This window comes from Protopterus annectens, chromosome 15.part0 (assembly GCF_019279795.1).
Source record: "Protopterus annectens isolate FY-2018-M chromosome 15.part0, PAN1.0, whole genome shotgun sequence".
NCBI lineage: Eukaryota > Metazoa > Chordata > Ceratodontiformes > Protopteridae > Protopterus > Protopterus annectens.
Genome location: NC_056749.1, coordinates 461,098,018 through 461,121,015, shown reverse-complemented (window position 1 = coordinate 461,121,015; position 22,998 = coordinate 461,098,018). Strand labels below are relative to the sequence as shown.

General features: G+C 41.7%; 1 protein-coding gene across 1 annotated transcript in view; it reads right to left on the bottom strand.

The window, feature by feature from the left end:
• Window positions 1–22,998, bottom strand: part of LOC122789761 (AMME syndrome candidate gene 1 protein-like) — a 1,107,107-nt gene that overhangs the window by 809,332 nt on the left and 274,777 nt on the right. The window contains exon 11 of the mRNA XM_044057198.1: window positions 18,568–18,579. Coding sequence (XP_043913133.1) covers window positions 18,568–18,579 — 12 coding nt within the window. The remainder of the gene's footprint in view (window positions 1–18,567; window positions 18,580–22,998) is intronic.

Genomic DNA, 22,998 nt, shown 5'->3' with positions numbered 1-22,998 from the left:
TGAAAGGGAGGTGGGAGGGGAGAGGGAGTCATTGAGAGCTTGCCATAGAAGGGTGGCTTAGAACTCCCTGCCTTTGGGGCAGAAATGGTCCACTGTTTGCTTCTCTACTGCCTCTGGGATAGGGGCCTGGGTGGTCTGTCCCTGCGCGGCTTACCTTGGCCCTGTCTGCTAGGTGCAGGGAAGGACCAGTGCTTAGAGGGAAAGTCCCTGCTGAACCTGGGAGGTTGAACCTGAAAGAAATCTTTTACTGTTGGCATAGATTTTGCTTCGTCTTCCATCTTTTTAAGCACCTCTTCTGCTTTTACTATAAATAAGCGGTCTTTATCCAGGAGTGCATCAATTAGTTTAGACTTGACATGATCAGGGAGAGTTTGTTCCTTCAACCATACATGTCTCCTAATGACAGATCCTGACACTGCTGCCCTACTTGAGGCTTCTAGGGCATCATATCCACAGTCTAATGAGTGTTTGGCCACTTGACAAGTATAATAAATCTGCTAACCGTTTCAAATTGGCACAATCAGAAAAGGTTTAAATCTTTTGTTTTAAAAGTTTCAAAGTGCGTTGTCGATATTTTAACATACAGAACTGACAGTTGAGTGCTCTGATAGCTAAGGTTGCAGAGGTGTATACTTCTGTACCCAATCTGTCCAGAGCTCTGGAATCTTTGTCAGAAGGAATATGATTCTTGGCAGAACTAGTCTTAGCTCCTTTAAGGTCCATGTGTAATGACCTCTGGGTCTGCAGCAGGATTTCTGTACAGGTATTTGTGAGAATCCGGTACTCTTGCAATACCGGTCAGGTTTACTGGGAGCAGGAGGGAGGGTGTTAGGGGCTAAGCTGGACTCATGGAAAACATCATTCACCACTTCTAAAATAGGGGGGAGGGCAGGGGTCTGTGCTGGGGCAGGCTCAGAAACTTATTCTTTTCTTAGACTGCGGGAAATCCTGAGATTCCCATTGGAAATGTTCCCCAAGGGTGTGAAGGATTTCCCCAAAAGAAAGATCTTCTGGTGGGGAGGCAGAAGGAATGGATTTCTCTGCATCTGAATCCTCATAAGCAGTCAGAGGTGGTTGTTCCTCTTCAAAATCTGAAAAGTCAGATTCCTCAGAATCCTTTTCTGTCAATTTCTGAAGGGTGTCTTTTCCTTTTAGAAGTTGTGGCTTGACCACCCCGAATAAGGGAGATGAGGTCCTCCGCCATTTTAAGCATTTATGCTTGGAGTGGTGGAGCAGGAGCAAGATGGTGGCTAGAGGCAGATTTTCAAGGAGTGACCTGGCTTCTAGGCCTAAGAGTATCCGTCGGTCTGAGAGAAACAGTAGTCGGATGAGAAGACGTCGTTTTTTGTCTAGATTCGGTAGTGCGAGAGGCCTCCTCAGAAGTCAGTGCCTGCGTCGCAACTCCAGACCCAACCAAGGCAGAGACAGCCAAAGGCTCGGAAGACAAAGAAGATTTCTGCTCCATACCGGACTCCAAAAGGGTCTCAGTAGAGACCTGAGTAGATATCGAATCGGGCATCAGGAGCTGAGAAAGTGCCCCACTGAATTCTGGAGAACTGACAACCTGCTTAGTGTTATTGTCATCGGAAGGCTTAGCCTTGTGTGGTCTGTCTCTATCTTTATCTCTGCGTTTTTTCAGAATGTTCACGGATTGTTGGTTGACGGACGCCATTTCGGAATGTGAAGACGGAAGACAAAAATACCTGTCTAGAATTAGAGCTCTACGGCGAATGGTTCTCGCGTTAAAGAGGGCACAGAACCAGCAACAGGGGAGATCATGGTCTGGGCCTATACAAGTGACGCAGAATGAATGAAAGTCTTGGTGTGGGATCGGCTTTCCCCAGGTGAGACAATTGCTGACTTTTTCGGACATCTGTTAGTGCAAGAAAAAAGGATCCCCAACAGGGTACTTAGCTTTAGACGTTTTTAACTGAAATTCAAACACTGGCAGCGACCAACTGGCACACTTGTGAACTGCTTCTGCTATGGGCTCCATGGCAAGAAAGACTGATGTAATGGCGTCGGCTGCCTTGCTTTATAGCACTGGTGACCTGAAGTCAGACTACAGGCGACAGCAGCCGATGCAGAAATACAGTGCCTCTACTATTCGGGCCAGCCGAGGGCTATCATAGCAGGAATAACCCACAGGTGATGACTGCAACAGTGAAACATGAAGAACATCAGGAAAGGTTTCCCTGTTGTGTTAGAATGTGCCCATCCGTGGGAAAGCTGCAGCTTCCATTAGTAACATGGCCGGCCACATTTTTCCTGTCAAATGAAACAGAATACCACGCAAGCATCTACTCATCATCAAATTTCTTTGGATAGGAGTAGTTTACTGGGACTGGGCTCAGGGTTTGATTCATGCTATTAACCCTTCTTGTAGATCAGTTTCTGGTAAAAGAAAGAGGGACACCTCCTTTCCTGAAGAGGCTCAAGATTCTGGATCTGAACAGGAAGACACAGAGAGACTCAAGGTTCTGTCCTCAGATTTGAGACTATTGCTAGAATGTCCCAGCGTTTTCAGTGGGAGAACACGGAGGTTTCTTAGTACCTCAAAAAATACAGAGTTATGTAAGGATTTTCCAGAGCCTACACCCATTCCTCATGCCCTGCTGCTTTAGAGAATGTGTCTTACTGCCTGCAGTTTTCCTGATAGTCAAGCTGGTTGTCCCTAACAAAGGCAGATAGGATGTATAACACTCATCAGTCTTTTAAAAATGTATACACTATTCCCAAACCTGGCCCATTAGCTATAGCCTTAGTTGAGTCTTCTGATACTAAGCACTTAGTTAATTCCAATCCTACTCTAAGGATGGGAAAATCGATAGTTATGGGGTGGGAAGTGTATACTTCTGCAACTTTGAATTTCAGAATTTTAAAATGTCAGGCTCATATGACATATTGTGTAAGCATGTGAAGAAAGTCTACTTTAAATAACTTAGGTTCTTCTACTGCACAGGTCACTACTCATTGTTTGCAGTGTGTGTATGACTTTGATACTTCTTCCAAGACTATGGCCACTGGTAAGGTTTTAGGCAGGTTTGGCTGCATTCTCAAGACCTTTCAGATGATAAAAATGAGAGTTTAAACTCTTCCCTAGATAGAAACCTCGTGTTTGGCCCCTCTGATGCAGAGGTGATCAAAAAGTGTGATGAAAGGGACAAGCAGATCCAGGGAATCTCTAAGATGTTTTTAGCCCTCCTTTGCCAAATTGCCTGAGGAATTTTCTTTCTCCTCATCCAATTTCATTAACAAAAAAAAAAAAAAAAAAAAAAACACATTCTCAAAAGAAGTCAGGTAAACGAGTTGTTAAGAAGTGGCAAAAATGCTCCAAAAATAAGTCTCAAACCTCCTAAAACAAAGGATAACTCAACAAGTGCAAATTGACTATTCAAGAGACCTTGTGACACACTCCCAGCTTGGCCTTCTTTCTCTTCCAGAAAGTCAGAATTTCCACTTTTCACTTTGGCAATAGACTGTTTCAGACAAATGGGTTCTGAAAATCATTCATCAGGGTTACAGCTGGGAGTGGGAAAAAATTCCTCCTTTTCAGGGGGTCATTCCTTACCCTCTAGATCAGAAATGTGTTTCCACCTATTCTTCATCACATGCTATCCCAGGAGTGATAGAGCCCGGTCCTTCTTCCCAGGTGAAGAAGGGGTTTTATTCAAGGATATTCCTAGTCCAGAGGAGGAGGAGAAAAAAAAAAAAACACTTGGGAGACCAATTCGGAATCTTTCTTTCCAAAACCAGTTTGTGATAATGCAAATTCAAAATGATGCCATTTCACAACCGGTTGCCTCTTCCTCTTTCAAGTTTCTTGGTAACAGTACAACTAAAAGATGCTTACCACACTCCTAGTCAACCAGACTTCAGGAATTTAAGGGTTTGTGTGTCTGGAGTACATTGTCAGTTCTCTGCCTTACCCTTTAGATTATCCCACTGCACCAGTGTTCACCAAGTGTCTAGATCCCATTACAGTTCATTGCAAGCTACAGGGTATCCACATTTTTCCATATTTAGACTTGCTTATCTTTGCAGAATCTTTTTCAAAATGTCAGGAATCTCTCTCTTGGGGTAGGAGATCTCTTGTACATGGTGAGATTCCAAGAGAATATTCAAAAGTTTTTGTTGACTCCCTCACAAAGGATTGTGTTCCTGGGATATCAACTACACACCTCAGTTCAAAGAGCTTTTCTTCCACAGGAAAAAAAATAGATCTTTATTTAGATCTATTTCTAAGTTTTCCCACTTCAACTTCAGTCACTGCAAGGGAATACCTAAGGATTTTGGTCCGTCACCTATAATACTCATGATGCCCCTGGCAATACTCCACATGAGATACAGTGGTATTGGACATTTCTTTGGTCCCACTATCAACACCCTTTATTCTTTTCAGATTCCAGTATTGGGGGTTGCCGTAAGAGAAATCACTTAGTGGAGACAACAGATATCCTTAAATCAAGGTCTACCCTTCTCCCTCCCTGCTCTGAAACAGTCTCTACAGATGGTTCAGACTTTGCTTTGGGAGAAATTTCAGGAAAGAGAAAATTACAGGGGATGTGGGACACAAAGGACAGATGTAAGCACACAAACAGCAAGAAACTGCTTGTGCTAATCAAGGCACTCAATTTTCGGAACCATCTTTGGTCCCCGGGACCTCTAAGTGGTTACAGACAATACCACAGTGGTGTGGTACATGAGCAAGCAAGGAGGAACCAGATCGTACCCTGTTTGCAGACTAGCCAAGCTAGCTTGAGATGTAGCTTTACAGCACAATCTCACTCTACAGACATCCTACATTCAAGTAAGAGCAAAATTTTGTGGCAGACAAACTGAGCAGGACTAGGACAGAACGTCACGAATGGAAACTAGATTCAGGGATCTTCCAAGATCTGATCCATCTGTCAGGAGTTCCTCAAGCAGACCTCTTTGAATCAATCAACTGGCAAAATTCTGCTCCAGGACTCCATGCAAGAAGGCCTGCAAGTCAGATGCCCTTTACTTTTTTATTTTTTTTTTGGACAGGACTGTTCCTGTATGCCTTTCCACCAATATCTAGGGTATATCTGAAGATTGAGGAGGAATCCCCCATGATTACTGCCAGTGACTCTTCTGGCCCAAGCAACCGTGGTTGTCCCTTCTTTTGGAAATGGCCAGATGCAATTACTACTAGCTTCCTCACAGACTGGATCTACTCACAAGAACAGGGGCGTATGATACACCCCAAAATCAATCATCTTCAACTTACTGCCTGAATGACAGGGTCTTAATCCCTTTTAGGCACCTGTTTTCTAAGGACATGCAACAGATACTAATGGAGGTAAGAAAGCCGGCTACTAGAAAATCATCTAGTTGGTGCCAATATAAACAGCAGCCATTTAGGGCTGGCTGTTCCCTGGTTTTACAATATTTGGGTAACTTACTATTCTATGGCCTATATTACTCTTCTATCAAGGTTCATTTATCGGCCATTTCAGCATGTCTGCCCATTGATCCTCCACTTTCAAGGATGTCACATGTCAAAATGTTCTGGAAAGGGGTTTTTGCATAAGAGGCCACTAAGTGAACCAGTGGTCCCTCCTTGGGATCTTAATTTTGTGTTAGAGATACTAACACTTGCTCCATTTGAACCAGCTAGTCTGGCTGACTTGAGGTTCTTAACATGAATAACAGTTTTACTGATTGCTCTAACCTTTGCAAGAAGGGCATCAGAGTTGCAAGCTCTTATGATGAGTCAACCCTATCTCATTTTCCTCAAGGACAGACCTTGAGAACTAATCCTTCTTTTATACCTTAAGGGGTATCAGAGTTTACAAGTCAAATTATCCATCTCCTCCTTTTCTTTCCTGAGCCTATAGATGAGGGAGAAAGGATACTCCATACATTGGATGCCCACAGACAACTCAGCTATTATCTTGACAGAACTAAATCATTCAGTTCATTGGATCAATTTTTCATTTCTTGTGAAGGCAAGGGACAACCAGCGTCAAAAAGGACTATTTCCAAATGGCGCTCTAAGGCTATTACCTTGTGTTATACCCACCATGACAAATCTACTCCAGGCAGGATCAAGGCCCTCTGAGTTTTTCTATGGCTTTTTGGAAAGGGTTGGATTCTAGAAATATTCTAGAAGCTGCAACTTGGTCCTCAGTAGATATTTTTTTGCAAAGCACTATAAGCTAGCTGGTTTCCCTCTCTAGGTCTAGATCATGCTTTGCTATAACTATTTCTCCAGGGGTTCATGGACCCTTCTTCCACACACACACACAAATATATATATATATATATATATATATATATATATATATATATATATATATATATACACATACACACACACACAGATACAGTGGATATAAAAGTGTACACATCCCTGTTAAAATGCCAGGTTTTTGTGATATAAAAAAATGAGACCACAATAAATCATTTCAAAACTTTTCCAACCTTTAATGTGACCTATAACCTGTACAATTCAATTGAAAAACAAATCTGTTAGGGGAAAAAAATATGAAAAATAAAAAATTGCACAATATGCTGGTTGCGTAAGTGTGCACAGCCTTAAACTAATACTTTGTGTGTGCACACCCTTAAACTAATACTTTGCTGAAGCAGCTTTTCATTTAAAGGACAACTACGGGAAGTGTAACTAGTTTTCTACTTCCTGATGCTTTTTTCTCCTCTATCTGTCAGTGCTGGCTCTAAAAATAATCATTCAGGCATGGGGTAGCATTTATTTTTATGTTTCGATCGTTTGCCGTATTTCTTCTAGCGGTAGAGTTAGTTATCTGTATACAAAATTATTCTCGTGCTCTTTCAGTAATCATAAAGCCTACCAACAAGTCGCCCATCACTTTTGAATGCAGTACATAGTGAAACCCGCCCTCCTTGGCTACTGTCGCCCTAGAAACGCCTATAATTAAATTATGCAAGCTTTCCTTCATGTATTCCCGCCTCTTCAGCCTGCCCTCTCATAAATATTCACTCGCACAGCGAAGGAACTTCTTTTTAATTGTTAAGTTTGGAGACGGCGTTATTTTTTCGAAGGAGGATACATTTTTTAAGCAGCGCTACATGGATATTGCAACTGGATCAGTTATTTTGTGCATTCTTGTAAGTGCAGACTGTTTTGCTTAAAAGCTCATTCCTGGTTTATTTTAGTCATAGTATGCTTAACGATCCTACAGAATTACAACATAATTGAGGTTTTATAAATAGTATTTACAAGAGAAGGTTGTAGTTTTTGTATGGGGTAGTACGTGCACATAGGACTCTCTGCATTACCAAGTTTTTTTCTGTCCTTTCGGTTTACATAGATAGAGGATGTACCTGTAATTTGCATTTAATAACACATCTAAAGGCCAAATATTATGACTAGTTCGATTAATTAGATCATGACATTCTAGATAGTCAGATAGAGGACTTAATTTTAGTCTTTAATGATAGGTAAAATTAGATTCATTTAAAGAAAAACTGCTGTTTTCTGTTTTTTTTTTACTTTTGGAATACTGGTTATCTGGTGCTTGCTTTTTGCAGTTGTAATTTCCGTTTTGCCATTACCAACAGTTATTTAAAGGGCAGCTTTCATTTTCTGTTTCTTAAAGTGGAAGAGTGTTAAATCACTGTAGATTATGTTCATTATGAATTTCAGAAAATGCACATTCAAGCAAACCCTGTTCTATAAAGTTTTGGTTAAAATTTGCATTTCACAATTCTGCCTGTTTTTGTGCAGACAGTTCACTTAGTATAAGCAAACAGATTTGTTTGTGCTACATCCATGTGCTCTTTTGCTGCTGATAAACTTTTTCATTTGTCCAGAATTTTGAAAAGCATGTTGAGACAAAATTTGCTGTTTTATCAACACTTTGAGTGAAGTAGTATGTAAAATGTTGCCTGATCTCGGAACAGTAGTATACAGCAGTCATTTCCATCTCCATATCTTGTAAATTGTGCTGCTGCAACCCTGTGCAATTGTTCTGCCAAGTTGCTCCATCAATTGTTAGGTGAATTTAGGTTAGAGAAACCAAGGAATGTATGAAGTTAACTCAAGGCATGTGATGTGTGGACTACAGCAGTAGAGAGTGTGTTAAGGAGGCACAATATACAAATTGTTATTTGTCTGTAACATATACGTTTCGTTTGCACAGAATGTAGAGGTGACAATGTTCATAGAAGTGATTTGTAATTAGATTTCATGTACTATAAGAATGTGGTTGTTTATTTTTGTGAAAAAATATTGATGTTTAATGTCCAGGCAACTAGTGACTTATTTTAGCTTAGGCCTTAGTAGAACACATTTATTGCTTGAAATGTCTGGTACTAGCTGGGCACGCCTTTGGTTTTTAGGAGGGTATATTTGAAAGTACTGAAGGCTTGCATTTTTATTTGATTTTATCTACCTTACTTTGATGCTACCTGAATTACGTAGTTATGAAGTAATCATTCATTGACTGTTTTCATTCTGTGGGACCTTGCATGTTTATGCATACTTACTTTTTGGTCTTGTTCTTAATAGTTGCATGTATATCATTTATGTAATTCATACTTTAAGAATCACTGAAACTGGAGTCAAATTCCTTGTATGCGTGCATAGAGCTCCAATAAATGTGATTCTTTGATTTCTGATGAGGGCCAAGCACAGTCAAGTGGCTTTATTTATAGAAAATGTATTCTTTATATTGTGTTATCACACTGGATACAAGTATAAGGGCTTAGCTTTAGGACAGAAGAAAAGGTTAAGCAAGAGAACCTCTTACAGTGTGTTAATTCCATTAAACCGTCTTACTTTGCATCATATTTTGCTTTGCTGTTTTATTTTTCTGTATATCACTGAGAGTTATAGTCAGTGATGCTACACTTTCATACTTATTTTTGGAAAATTCAATGTTGATGTGAAATTTGCCAATGAACGTTTAATAAAATACATGGTAAATATTGATCATGTTAATTAAGCCCAAGGATATGCCTGTCATGCATTCACTGTGGTTCATTTCTTTAAATAATATCCATGGCAAACAATACTGAATCATACTAATTCAACCAAACAACTTTTATAAGCATCAGCTGACACGTTTTTATCATGCTAAAAGCTTTATAGTTGAAGTCAAGTGGTCACCATTTGGCCCATTTTTCGACACAATCAAAAGTGTTCAAAGTATTTGAGGTGGAAGGTTGAGAGTTATGCAACTAATACTTTTGATTTTTTTAGCAGGTTCATAGGTATGTACTAGGCTAATGGCCCTGGAACCTTTACAAGCCTAGCTCGTACTAGTGCCCTGGCATTGTGCCGCCTGACGTTAGTTCCTAGTACCGCTATCGAGTACAGCCACTGGGGTGATACCTGGGGTGAACTTTCGATTACCCTTCCACTCATCAAGGTTTCTCTTGAAGAGGCACAGCGTGGTACTCTGCTTGACATGAATGGGAAGTCTATTCCAGAGCATAGCCGGTCTCTGAGTGATGAACCTGACCCTCCAGCATGTTCGGTTGATTGTGATAAATAGGTTGACGTCTCTGGAGCGTGTGGTGTGTAGGGTTTATAATTTTACATGTAGCATTTCTAACAGAGCTGGGTCAGACATGGCTTTGTAAGTCTGGCCAAGATCGCCTCTAATTAGGCGATGTGAGACACAGAACAGCTGCAGTCTTTTGAGTCTGTCTGTAAAGGATGTGCTTATTGCCTAGGATCCTCTTCGTGAGGTTCTTTTGTGACCTCTCCGGCTCTTGCAGGTGTCTAGTGAGCCATTATACTCAATGATTGGTCTAATGAGTGAAGAGTAGAGAGAGATGATGACTTCTTTCTTCTTGGATAAAAAACCTTGGTAATGAGATGTGCGACATAGAAGGACTTTCTGACCACACTGGCATTGTGGTGGTCCAAGGAGAGGTTGCTGTCAACCTGCATCCCCGGATCTATTATAACACCTTCAGTGTTCAATGGGTTCCCATCGATGTTGTAATTAGTGAGAACTGAGATTTTAGCAAAGGAGATGACACTTTTTTTGCCATTAAGCTTAAGGCTATGGTTTTGACACCAGTCATTGGTCTCAGTGAGACCTTTCTGTAGGATGTCAGCATTACTTGAGTTAATAATGGCTCCCAGCTGGCAGTCATCTGCGAAGTTGGTCAGACAGAGTACCTTGGTGTTGGCCTGGACTTCTTCAAAATTGGATGCCGAACAAGAGGGGACGCAGGACTGATCCCTGTGGGACTCCACTCATGACTAGTTGGTAGTCTGACTTGGAGTCTACTACTTTCACACTGTGTGTACCATCTGTGAGCCAATTTGCAACCTACCTTGTGATATAGGGGTTGCTGCCTAGTTTGATGAGTTTATTAATTATTCCAGAGTGAGGAATGGTATAAAAGTCCTTGGCCAGATCAAGATACGCTGCTTGCACAGCCTTACCTTCATCCACAGCCTTGGTGACTCACTCAAAGAAGTCAACCAGGTTGAGTAGGCATGACATCCCTTTCACAAACCAAATTGTGTGGGGTCTAGAATTTGGATAGTTCCTATATCTTTGTTAATCAAGTCCATGATGATGCGCTCCACAGCTTTACATATCACATGCCTCCGGTTAATGGGGAGATAATTCCCAGGGTTTGTAGTTGCTTCCCCTTTATGGAGAGGGATGACGGTAGCAGTCCACCATTTGGTAGGGACAAAGCCTGAGGTGAAGCTGTGACTGAATAGGGCACACAGATGTGATGCCAGTTCGCTGTGTAGTTCATGTAGAAGACAGCCAGGGATATTATCAGATCCCATGGAAGCTGTATTCCTGGCCTTGGACAATGCAGCTTTAACCTGTGCTGCAGTAATGCTGGGTGCCTGGCATTCTTCTGGTACTGTGACATGTCCTTTAGGGGGGGAGAGGTGTGTAAAGTTCTCACTGAATTTGTCCACCAGTATGTTGGCAATATCTGTTGGCTCAGTATAGGAGGTACCATTGTGCAGTAGCTCACAGCAAATCTGGTTATTGCCATGGAGGTTCTTGATATAACTATAGAAAGCTTTGTGATTGTTAATATTGTCTGATGCAATTCTGCCTTCATAGCTGGGTGTAGAGCATTTGATGAGGGATATCACTGTTTTGTTGAGGCTAATAAGGGAGTTTTTCCAGTCTTGGGACTTCACCTTTTCCTGCAACAGTTTCTTCCTTCTGTTGCAGGGTTTATTAATGGCAGGACACCACCAGATTGGCGTCCTTTTTCTGAAGGAGATCGTCTTGGTTCTGTTGGGTATGTCTGGTACCATGCATTTATGTATATGTTTTTACAGTGCATTGGTGTATGATTTGGCAGTCATGCAGCTATTTCCCATGGGCATGGGTGCCTTGAAGTTTGCCACCTCTGTTTTTGAGCCCAAAGTCAGCTTTGGAGAAGTTTTTCAAGGTGGTTACCTTTGCAGGGAGTGTGGGTAAGATGTGGATTTCCATGGTGATTGGTTTATGGTCGGATCTGACCAGGCATGGATTGATGAGTGGTGCAGAGCAAGAGTAATATCCAGGCTAGGGATGTTGCTTCCTTTAGTGGGGGTCAGAATGAGCTGCTCCAGGGCATTGGAGTTGATGAATTCAAGTAAGCATTGGGCTAGTGTATTTTCATTTCATTTTTGTGGTGTGTTGTATGTGCTGCAGTTTGGCTGTATCCCTCTCTACTTTTACAGTTTCCTAACTTCTTACTAGGATATTGATCTTGAAGCATCTTTAGAAGCCTAAACAAGTTTTTTCACATGAAGTGTTAATCCTTTTCATAGGGGACAAGGGCACTATTTCAGGAATGAATTTGCAGTTTCTTATCCATTCGTCCAGGTTATGCTTAATAGAGTAAGAGCAGTACTTTGTTTTATGGGGGGTGAAAGATGATTCCATAGAAGTGGAATTCTCTGTTAAACATCACTATCTCACTCGTAAGTGTTCTGTTTGTGCTGCAGAAGACATTAAGATCTCTTGAGCAGGTGTTTATGCCAGCAGTGGACTTGCATATGTACAGTAGGTCTGAGAGGATAGGATGTGTTGATTCTCTGTATCCAAAGCTGTGGTCCCCCCTCAGCAACCAGAATAATACCGAAAATCATGACCAGTCTGAGACGGTTAGTCTGCTTGTGATTTTGATCTTTAATTTTCTTGTTGGGGAAAAAGCTGTGGACATTCAAGTTGTGTCAGGTGTTTGAACTTGTCAGATTATATTTTCTCTGAGTTTATTTTCATGTTTCAACACAGGTAGCCTCACTAATTACATTCCTTATAACTTATGCTTACACTATCATGCCTGACAGCATTGATGGATAATTACATAAATAACCTTCATTAACGTAAAATATAATTGTACTTATTCAATATTCCTTGTACTATTGACCTCTTTCCTGCATATGCATATTAGATGGAAACTCAGCACACATGAAAACGTTTCAAATTTTTATCTTTTCCAGGAGATGGCATACTTACAAGCATCAAGTAATACTGGACATATAGAATGGCCTAAAAAGTGTTGTAGTGGACAACCTAATTTCTAGGAATTTTCTAAAACTTGCTCTTTGCCAGTCTGTAAACTTTGCCAGGTCTACTGGAGTCACCATTTTTTTCTCAGTCCACTGTTTTTTTCCCATGTTGGAAAACCTGATGATTGCATTATTATTTATTGGTAAATGCTTTGCATTCCCATTTTCCTATTTCCTACATAAAAGCGGAAAGGAGTTTAAAACGTATCTGTTTTCTTGGCCAGTTCCCAAATACCTGAAGTCAAATTTAAATTCTACATCATTCCTGGATACGCACAGTGCTATATGCACAAATTGCAGAAGGAGTCATCACTGGGCACAATGTGGCCAAACAAAGAGCACTTCTGGCTGAGATCAAAGACTGAAACATTTATTATTTTAAATAACTGTAATCAAACAAATGTTTTAGGAATGGTGTCGACCTCAGCCATGGTATTAGACAATGTAATTATTTGTAGACAACATGGGCAGAAATGCTAAATGAAGTGAGAGATAAGTACCTTTTAAGTACCTTTTAGCAACACACTAAATATTACATGCATATTGCTCTCCTAATAGCCATTCCTGATATGGTGTACAATTTACAAAATGTTGTATAAGAATTCTTCTTTCATCTTTTGCCAGTTAGGTGTTGCCACAGCGAATCACTTGTCTGCTTATGACTGGCAATAGAGTTTAACAGTGCCGAGTTGCCATCCTGGTGCCCAACCTTCCACAGAAGTCACACACACGCGCACTCACACTTAGGGCCAATCTAGAGTGACCCAAACACCTACAGCATGTCTTTGGGGTGTTGGAGAAAAATGCAGCACCCAGAGAAAAATCAACCGCCCACAGGGAGGACATGCTTACTGCGCACTGAAGGCACCCCAGCTGAGGACCTCTTGCTGTGAGGTGGCTGTTGGTGTGTTTAACATATGCTCAGACTTCCATATTAGTACATATGTAGGGTTCCATTTTCAGTAGTTGTGCAAGTATTGGACATATTACTGTTGTGCTCACTTTGTGAACTGTTTAATTTCACTACTCTGGCATATAAAGCTTGCTGGGAAGTATGCTTTATGTTTGTGTTTTGGGACACTAAGGCATATTAAAGAATATGGCAGCATAATGAAATGTTTGATTTGCGCCACTGCATACTTGGCCAGTTACTGTAGGTATCCCCTGTGAAATAGATTTGTTTAGATAGTAGCACATGGTGACACATATTTCTGAACTGATTGCTTGAGTAATAGTTTTCTTTTTTAGTGCTTCTGCATACATTGGCATATTACCCATGGGGTGATTTGGAATAATGATTCAATTCACTGCTATAGCATAAATGCCCAAGTAATGGAAAGCTCCTTGTGCTAAACCATTCACAGTTGTGCTTGTGTAGGCTCAACATACTCAGGAAGGGGACACTTGGTTAATGTGTCATTACTGTGTTTACAGGTGCTTGGGCATAACTGTGAAGGATGATTGTCAATATGTTTCATGTTAGCTTTCGTGCTTACTTTGACATAGTACAGAAGGCATTGCCTAGTCACACGTGCCTCATCATAGGTAAATAACTAAGTGTTAGATTTGGAAACTGTTATTTTTTATTCTCCATACTGTGGCATATTAATGGTAGGGGTTCATGTGATTAAATGTTGCACTTTTATGTTTGTGCTTCCTTGCATATATATTAAGGACAGGGTCACTTTGATAAATGTTTTATTTGTGTACCTGTGAATACTTGTATATATAATGGTCACCAGTCACAACCAAAGTAACATATAGCTCACACCATCAGTGTGCCACACAACAATAGCCCCCTAAGGCAAGAAAATGTTCCCAACACTTTAGTCATAGGTGACTCTATAGTCAGGCACACTGATGTCCCACTCATCAGGCTGAACAAGGAGACAATTACAAAACGCTGGCTGTCGGGTGGCATGATCCACCACATAACGCATGCACTCAAGTCACTCCACAACAAGTACAAATATGACTCTGTCATTCTCCATGTTGGAGTCAAAGACTTGAGACTTACCTCCCTGGACTACATGAACAGAGACATGGAAGAGCTCTCGAATTATGTGGCCCAGGCAGGTATGATCCTAGCTCCGAGTAGCATCCTACCTTCACCCAGAATGATGCCATAGTACAAGGACAAAATTATTGGCTTCAACAATTGTCTAAGCTTCTGGTGTCATTCAAAGGGGATGCAATATCTGTCTGACAGTGTTATCCTTTAGCATGGGGGCTTTGAAACTTCACACCTGGGTCTTAAGGAACGTGAAGTTTTCTTTTCAAAAGTTTTTCACGGAGGTTCCTTTGATTGCGAGAGGTGGTGGACTGTGGATATCCAGAAGGATTAGTTTATAGACAGATCTAACCGGCGAGGGGTTGACTCCCGTTTGGAGCACCGGTCACCCATGTTGCTGATCACCAGGTGCAATATGTTGTCACCTCTGGTGGGGGTGTTAACCAGTTGATCCAAAGCGTTTCAGTTTATAACTTCTGGGAAATGTTGGGCAAGGGAGTTCGTACCTAAGTAGTTATCCCAGTTAATGTTTGGGTAATTGAAATCATCCAATATCAGGGTGTTTGGTAGAACCTTTATGTTTCCCAGTATTTCCAGGAATGAGGAGTGTGGGTCCTGGGACATGGATGGGTGATCTGTAGCAAGCTATAACTAGAACAGCAGTTTTGCCCGTTGTTAGTTGCACATGGATGAGCTCGGAAGCATCGTGCTGTGCCACTAACCTGGAGGTGTGGCTATCCTTGATGAATATGGATACCCACCAGGCTTTTGTATTTCGGTCCTATTTTTGTGGCCAAAATGTGTGGCATGAGTTGTAGCCTGGTAATGCTTGGGTGCTCTCTGGAGCCTAAAACCAGGATTCTGTTACTGCACATATATCAATTTCTCTGCATACTGAGGAGTGCCTCGAGTACGTGCATTCTGAGGTTTAGACTTGTGGGATTGAGCAGCATTACCGTCAGTGTTTTGTTACTTGTGCTATTTATGGTGGTGGGTTTGTCTTTTGAGCCTTGACTAAAAAAGGCACTATGGGGGTGGCAAGCGTCTTGGCCAGTATTCGAAAGCCTAAAGGTGACAGGTGCAAGCCATGTATAGCAAAGCAACGTGGCTTGTCGAGCATGTCATCCCAGGCTGACAGACACTGGATCCCCTTTGAATGACACCAGAAGCTTAGCCAATTGTTGAAATTGATAATTTTTTCTCTATACCGTGGTGTCATTCTTGGTGAGGGCAGGATGCTACTCAGGGTCAGGCACATACCGGACTGGGATACGTCATCAGAGATCTTCTTAATGTCTATTTTCATATAGTCCAGGGAGGTACGGCTCAGGTCATTCACACCAACAATGACAGTCTCATATTTATACTTTTTCTGGAGAGACCTGAGTGCTTGTGTTATGTGGCGGATCCTGGCACCCACCAGGCAACTAACAGTAACCCTCTCCTTGTTCAGCTTAGTGAGTGGGACGTCAGTGTGCCTGACTATACAGTCAACTATTACTAGTCTGTTGTGTGGCACTCGGGTTTTGTGAACTATATTACATAGTAAGTTACAGAAATACACATGGAAAGATGTTTAATCAACACAATTACCACAATCACACAAATAATTTCTCTGTTGCTGTGAATATGGATAAAGAAAAATGCCTATATGCACCATGTATACAAGACTATCCAGTTAATGTGTGCGGTTAGAGTAATTTATAACAGTAAATATGTACATTTAGCTTCTTTATTTCTGTATAAAGTGTCCCTGTCAAGATGCACTGCTTGGCAGTGGGGGCTGCCCCTGAATTGGCATTATGCGGATTACTTACCATCACATTTCTGAAATGTCATTGTACATACTGATGCAAGTAAAAGCAGTTTATAATGCTGCTAGTCATTTGGTGAAATGTTGCATTTTAGTGCTTGTGCATACCAGGACATATTTGAAACATGGTTAATTGTTATGTTTGTACAAATTGCAACATATTATAGAAGGATCTTTCATGAAAATGTGGCATATTTCTCCACTTCCACATCACCCATTCACAACTTGATATTTCTTTCCTTTGATGTTACTTGCATAAGACATCCAGAGCACTATTAGGACACCATGGGGGGTCATGGCTACCTGTGTCAGAACTGTCAACACTTTTGTCTTTGACAAACTTGTTCTTCCTTTCTCTAAAAAAATCAATTGTATTTACATAGCAGTCCCGATGTCTGCACTTACCTTTCATAAGGAATGACTCCCTTTGTTTCAAAAAACAAATCTATTTACATAGCAGTCCTGATGTCTGCACTTGTCTTTCATAAGGAATGACTCACAATTTCTTTGGTTGTCTCTCCTTTCCTAGTGTCATAGAGCTCAGCTGATAAAAGTAATCCTTTTAGCTCCACAGAAAGTTTTCCATTGTATTACACCACTGCCTTTGCATATGTATGTGGTCACTCCCTTCATCTTTGACAGTAGACTAATTTGTGGTTTATTTCGGATCAATGGGTCCTGCAGAGCATGCTGTATGTAGTCACATGTTGCCACAGTGCAATCAATAGTTTTCTATCACATATTTTTTAACTTGTTATGTATTCATGACTCCATATCTATGTATAGTCTATATAAATAGTGTACACACCGCTGTTAAAATGCCAGGTGTTTGTGATTTAACAAATGAGAACACAAAACTTCATTTCAAAACTTTTCTCTTACCTATAACCTCTACAATTCAATTGACATAGAAACAATTTGTTAAGGGTTAAAAACATGAAAAATAAGCAACATAGAATAAGCTGGTTGCACAAGTGTTTGTTGAAGCACTCAGTCTGATTGGGACGGAGTCAATCAGCATGGCACATCTTGACTTGGCAATATGCGCCCATTCTTCCCTGCAAAAGGCCATCTCTTGTACGCAATCTTCTTCAGGTCCACCAAATTTTTTAATAGGATTTGGGTATGGGCTCTAGCTGGACCATTGCAAAACTATAATTTTCATCTCTTTCATCCATGCTTTGGTTTATTTGGATGTCAGCTTGGGGTCATTGTCGTGCTGAAAGGTGAAATTCCTCTTCATCTTCAGTTTTTTATCATACCCATGAAGGATTTGGGCCAAAACTGAATGCAATTGTAGTTTATTGGTCATGCGGGAAGTTGCCCATCTATTTCAACTTTCTGTTTTAAAAGACCACATCTGCGCTCGTTTCCCATCTTTCCTGTACCTAACCAACCGAAAAGCTCTCGAAAGCCTAAAACTAATACAAGCCTTTGAGCTTAAGAGAGAGACTTTGGAGTGATTGACTATCAGTTTTCTGTAATTTCTTGCTGTACTTAACTGTTTTCCACCTCAATGCTGACTTTTCCAGCACTTTTAGTGATTTAAAAGCTTTTTTTTCCATATATTGTACTTGTTTGACTGCCTGCACTTTTAAAAAGTTGGTTTTGTTTATATAAAATTTTTAAACTGTTGTAGGCTACACACTACAGTGCAATAGCCTTTTCTGATCACTTGTACTCCTTTAAAGCAGTTTTAAATGTACTTTTTACTGTTTTTGCCTTATCTTTTCAAAAAAAAGTATTGGTTCCCTCCTTTCTAAGCTAGCATAGTCCAGTTTTCTGGCTAGTGTTGAATTCAGGCTGTTACAAGTTTCTGAGTTGCCCATACCTTACTTGGATAGAGGGAAGTTTCTCTGTTCACCTGTGAGAGAGGGGAACTTTGAGCAGCCATCTGCCCATGGAGGAGTGGTTCCAGCCCAGAAGTTAGTATTTAAAAAAAAAACGTGTTTGCACGGTTGTGTGCGCCGGTCACTACCGTTTAGCTAGGGTTATATTATTCCCGGCTCCACTAAGTCTCCGCTTCAGTTATACACTTGAAACTAGTCTAACTCTCAACCTATGCACTCAAACAGCATCCTACAGTCCAGCACTTGCTCAGACCAAACAGCAAGCAGTAATGTACCCTGACACTTGACTGCACAGCAGGGCAAGGCTCTTTATCCACCCGTCCCCAGCCAAGCGACTAAGCAGTTCACCCTACTATTCAGGCATGACCAAACACAAATGAAGGTGTACTCTCCAGTCCAGCTGGTGAATCTGGGTATCCTGAGGCAATGTTACAACTGCCTCATGTACACAGACAGCCTTCTTCTCCTACCACAAAACACCAACATATGCGAGAGATGAAATTATACAGCCAACCAGGAGGCTAAGTTCACTCCAGCCAAGACTCGAACAGACAGTCACAAGGAGAAGGTTAACACTTGCACCACACCACCAGACTCGCATAGACCTACTAAATCAGCACTGGAAAAAAACACACATAAATACACAAAATCATACTCGGAGGCTGTAAATAAAAACCTGCAAAAGCATCAGAGAGCTCCAAAGCAGACACCCACAAAACCTGCACTTTCCGTCACAAACCAGACAACACATAAAACACTAAATCAATGTGCCGCACAATCACAGCCCTTAAGGCAAAATAACATGCCTAATACACTAGTAATAGGTGACTCAATAATCAGGAACACTGACGCCACACTTACTTGGCTGGACAAGGAGATGGTTACTGTTAGCTGCTTATCGGGAGCCAGAATCCAACAGGTAACACAAGCACTCTTGGTCACTTCGGAACCAGTACAAATATGACTCTGTCATTGTTCATGTTGGTGTGAATGACCAGAGACGCACCTCCCTGGACTACATGAAGAGACATGGAAGAGTTCTCTGATCATGTAGCCCAGGTGGGTATGACCCTGAGTAGCATCCTGCCCTCAAGAATGATACCTCAGTATAAAGAAAAAATGATCACTTTCAACAACTGGCTAAGCTTATGGTTTCAATCAAAGGGGTTCCAGTGTCTGTCAGCCTGTGATGACATGCTCGACAAGACGCGTTGCTTCGCAAGAGACTTCTTGCACCTGTCACCTCTTGGCCTTCCCAAGGCTATTGGTGCCCCCATAGTGGCTTTTTTTAGGCAAGGCTCAAAATTCAAACCCACCACTGTAAACAGCACAAGTAAAAAAAAATGAGGGTTATGCGACTCAACGCCAGGATTTTAAATTTCAAAATGCATGCGCTCGAAGCACTCCTAAGTATGGAGAACATCACCATCTGTGCAGTAACTGTAACCTGGTTCAAGGCTCCAGAGAGCACTCCAGCACTACTGGGCTACAACTCATACTACACATTTCAGCCACAGAACACGGACCGAAACACAAAAGCAGTGGTTGTATCCATCTTCATCAAGGAAACCCACACCTCCTGGTTAGTGGCGCAGCATGATACCTCTGAGACCATTCATGTGCAACTAACATTGGGCAAATCTGCAGTGCAAATTGTGGCCTGCTACAGATCCCCCTCCATGAACCATGACCAACACTCCGCCTTTTCTGGAGACACTGGGAAACATGAAGGTCCTACAGAACACCCTGATATTGGGCAATTTCAATTACCCTACCATTATCTGGAAAAACTACTTGAGTACAAACTCCCAGGCTCAGCGTTTCCTGGAATTTATCAACTCAAATGCCCTGCATCATCTGGTAAACTCCCCTGCCAGAAGCCAGAACATATTGCACCTGGTCATCACCAACATGGGTGACAGGTGTTCCGTACCAGAGTTCAACAGTCACTGGTTAGATCAGACAGCACCTTACTTAAGGCAGAGGTGGTAAGTTTCACAGCCCCCATGCTAAAGCATAACACCGCCCAAGATGCAGAATCCTTTACAACTTATTTTTATTTATTTTATTTTACATTTGTTGACCGGGCTAGTCTAACTGGATACATGTCCATTTTCAGTAGATGCCCGGGGAGAAAAGCTCCACTTTAAACTAAATAAATCAAGACAAACAAAAAGTCCATGCAATATATACAGTACATAAACTTGAAGAATTACTTAATCAAATTGAGTTATATAGAACAAAAAATATACAGATTGTGACTACTGAGTTTAATAAGGTAAAATACAGTTTTATTACCAAGGTAAAGATATAGATATTCTTTATTAGTATATTGGGTATGAATGTGCCTTTGTAAACATGTAAATTGGTTATGAAAAAGTGTATAACACTGAGAAGTAAGAGAATTATTGAATGTATGTACTCTGTGTAGGAGGATGCATGGATCATGCCAGCCATAGCAAAACCAAGACTCACTCTCCTAAGAGAAGGAAACCAGTGTGGTGGACCCCTGCCATAAACAGGTTATACAACAGGAACAGGAAACTAGTTCATAAAAAAAGCAAATTCCAAGAAGGGAAGACATCCCTGATCAGTATCAGTCAGAAACTAAAGTCCCTCACAAAATCACCCAAGGCTAACTTGGAAAGAAAAATAGCCAAGGATTTGAAAGATAAACACATAGAATCTTGACATAGCTAAAGAAGGCTAAGTGGCAACTCGCAGATATGCTCTGAGCTAGTGGAAAATAGCACAAAATATACTGAACCTACTAATATTGCCGACATCCTGGCAGATACATTCAGTGCAAACTTCACCTCCCTCTCACCTTCAAAAGGTCCCACAACAATACCGGAAAAGTGTAGTGTCTCGAAAATCACAGAAGCACAGGTGAAAACAGTCCTTTCAAAAGTCAAAAACACAGAATCAATGGGGCTAGATGGTGTCCTAGGCTGCGTCCTACATGAACTCCAAGAAGAGCTAAACCCAAATATAAAACTACTGTTCAATCTCAGCCTTACTACAGGATATCTACCCAAAGAGTGGCGTACAGCAACATTGGTCCCTCTGCACAAAGGTGGTGCCTCAATGCATCCTGGAAACTATTGCCCCATAAGCCTGACTAGCTTGGTCGGGAAAGCTATGGAAAGGATCATCATGGACCTCATAAATAAAGATATTGGGGGCCTACAGACACTGGATCCTACCCAGTTCAGCTTTAAGGGCAGACCCTGCCTCTTAAACCTGGTTGATTTCTTTGAAACAGTCACCAAGGCCATTGACGAGGGGAAGGTGGTCCACACAGCCTACCTGGACCTCGCAAAAGCCTTCGATACAATACCCCAACTCGGGCATTATAGATAAGCTCACCAGCTTAAATATAAACCCCTATGTCACTAGATGCGTTGCAAACTGGCTCAAGGACAGAACACACATGGTTAGAATTGCTGGAGCCATGTCAGACTCCAAACCAGTTACAAGTGGCGTCCCACAAGGCTCAGTCCTGGGACCGCTCTTGTTCGGTATATATTTCTCAGAGGTACAGGCCAACACGGAAGGACTGTGGCTGACCAAGTTTGTAGATGACTGCAAACTGGGCGCCATAATCGACTCTCCAGCCGACACAAGCATCCTCCAAAAGGGCCTCATAGAAACAGACAACTGGTGCCAGAGCCATGCCCTCAAGCTAAACGCCAAAAAGTGTATAGTCACCCCCTTTGGCAAAAACAAAGTGCCCACAAATTACCACATAGGTGGTAATCCATTAAGTACGGAAGAAGTAATTAGGGACCTGGGGACCCAAGTTGATAGCAATCTCTCATTTGACAACCACGTGGCCAAACTGGTTAGAAAAACATTTTATATAGCCCACCTAATCATGAAGGGATTCACATCTAGATCAGGGGAGGTCATCGTGCCTCTTTACTCATCCCTCATCAGGCCCATAATTGAGTACAATGCCCCTTTTGGGATGTACCTTGCCAGACACCTGCAGCAACTGGAAAGAACCCAAAAGTACCTCACCAAGAGGATCAAAGGGCTCAAACAGATGCCATATGCTGCCCGTTTAAAGAAACTCCAGCTCTACTCAGTGGCATACCGCCTGCTCAGAGGCGATCTGTGCCTGACGTATAAAGCCATGTCCAACCCAGAATTAATGGACATGCTGCACCTCAGAAAATCCAAATCCCATCAAGCTACGTGCTCGAGAGACTTGAACCTCAGAACTGAAATAAAATAGGACATGCTGGAGGGACAGATTCATAACCCAGAGGCTCCATTTACTAGAATAAAATCCCAGTCCAGGTTAGGCAGAGTCCCTGATTCACTCACTTCAAGAGGAATCTTGATGAGTGGATGGGGGATTGTAGGTTTACCCCGGGTATCACTTGTGTCACTGTTAGACAGAGGCACAGTATACTAACCTCAAAAAAGGGCATAGCCAATTTAATTTAATTTAAAATGGGTGGCGAAAGCCAAACACACTCTGGCTAGGCTTATAAATGCCCTAGGGCAGATAGCCTAGTATGAACCTATGAACCTACTGGCTTACAGACACAAACTATCACAGTAAGAATTGCGGGCAACAGGTCTGACTCCAAAGCAGTCACAAGTGGTGTCCCCCAAGGCTCGGTTCTGAGACCCCTACTGTTTGGCATATATTTCTCAGAAGTACAGGTAAACACAAGAGGACTGTGGCTAACCAAGTTCGCCGATGACTGCAAACTGGGAGCCATAATCAACTATCCGGCTGACACGGACATTCTTCAAAAAGGCCTTACTGAGACAGACACCTGGTGTCAAAGTTATGGCCTGTCAT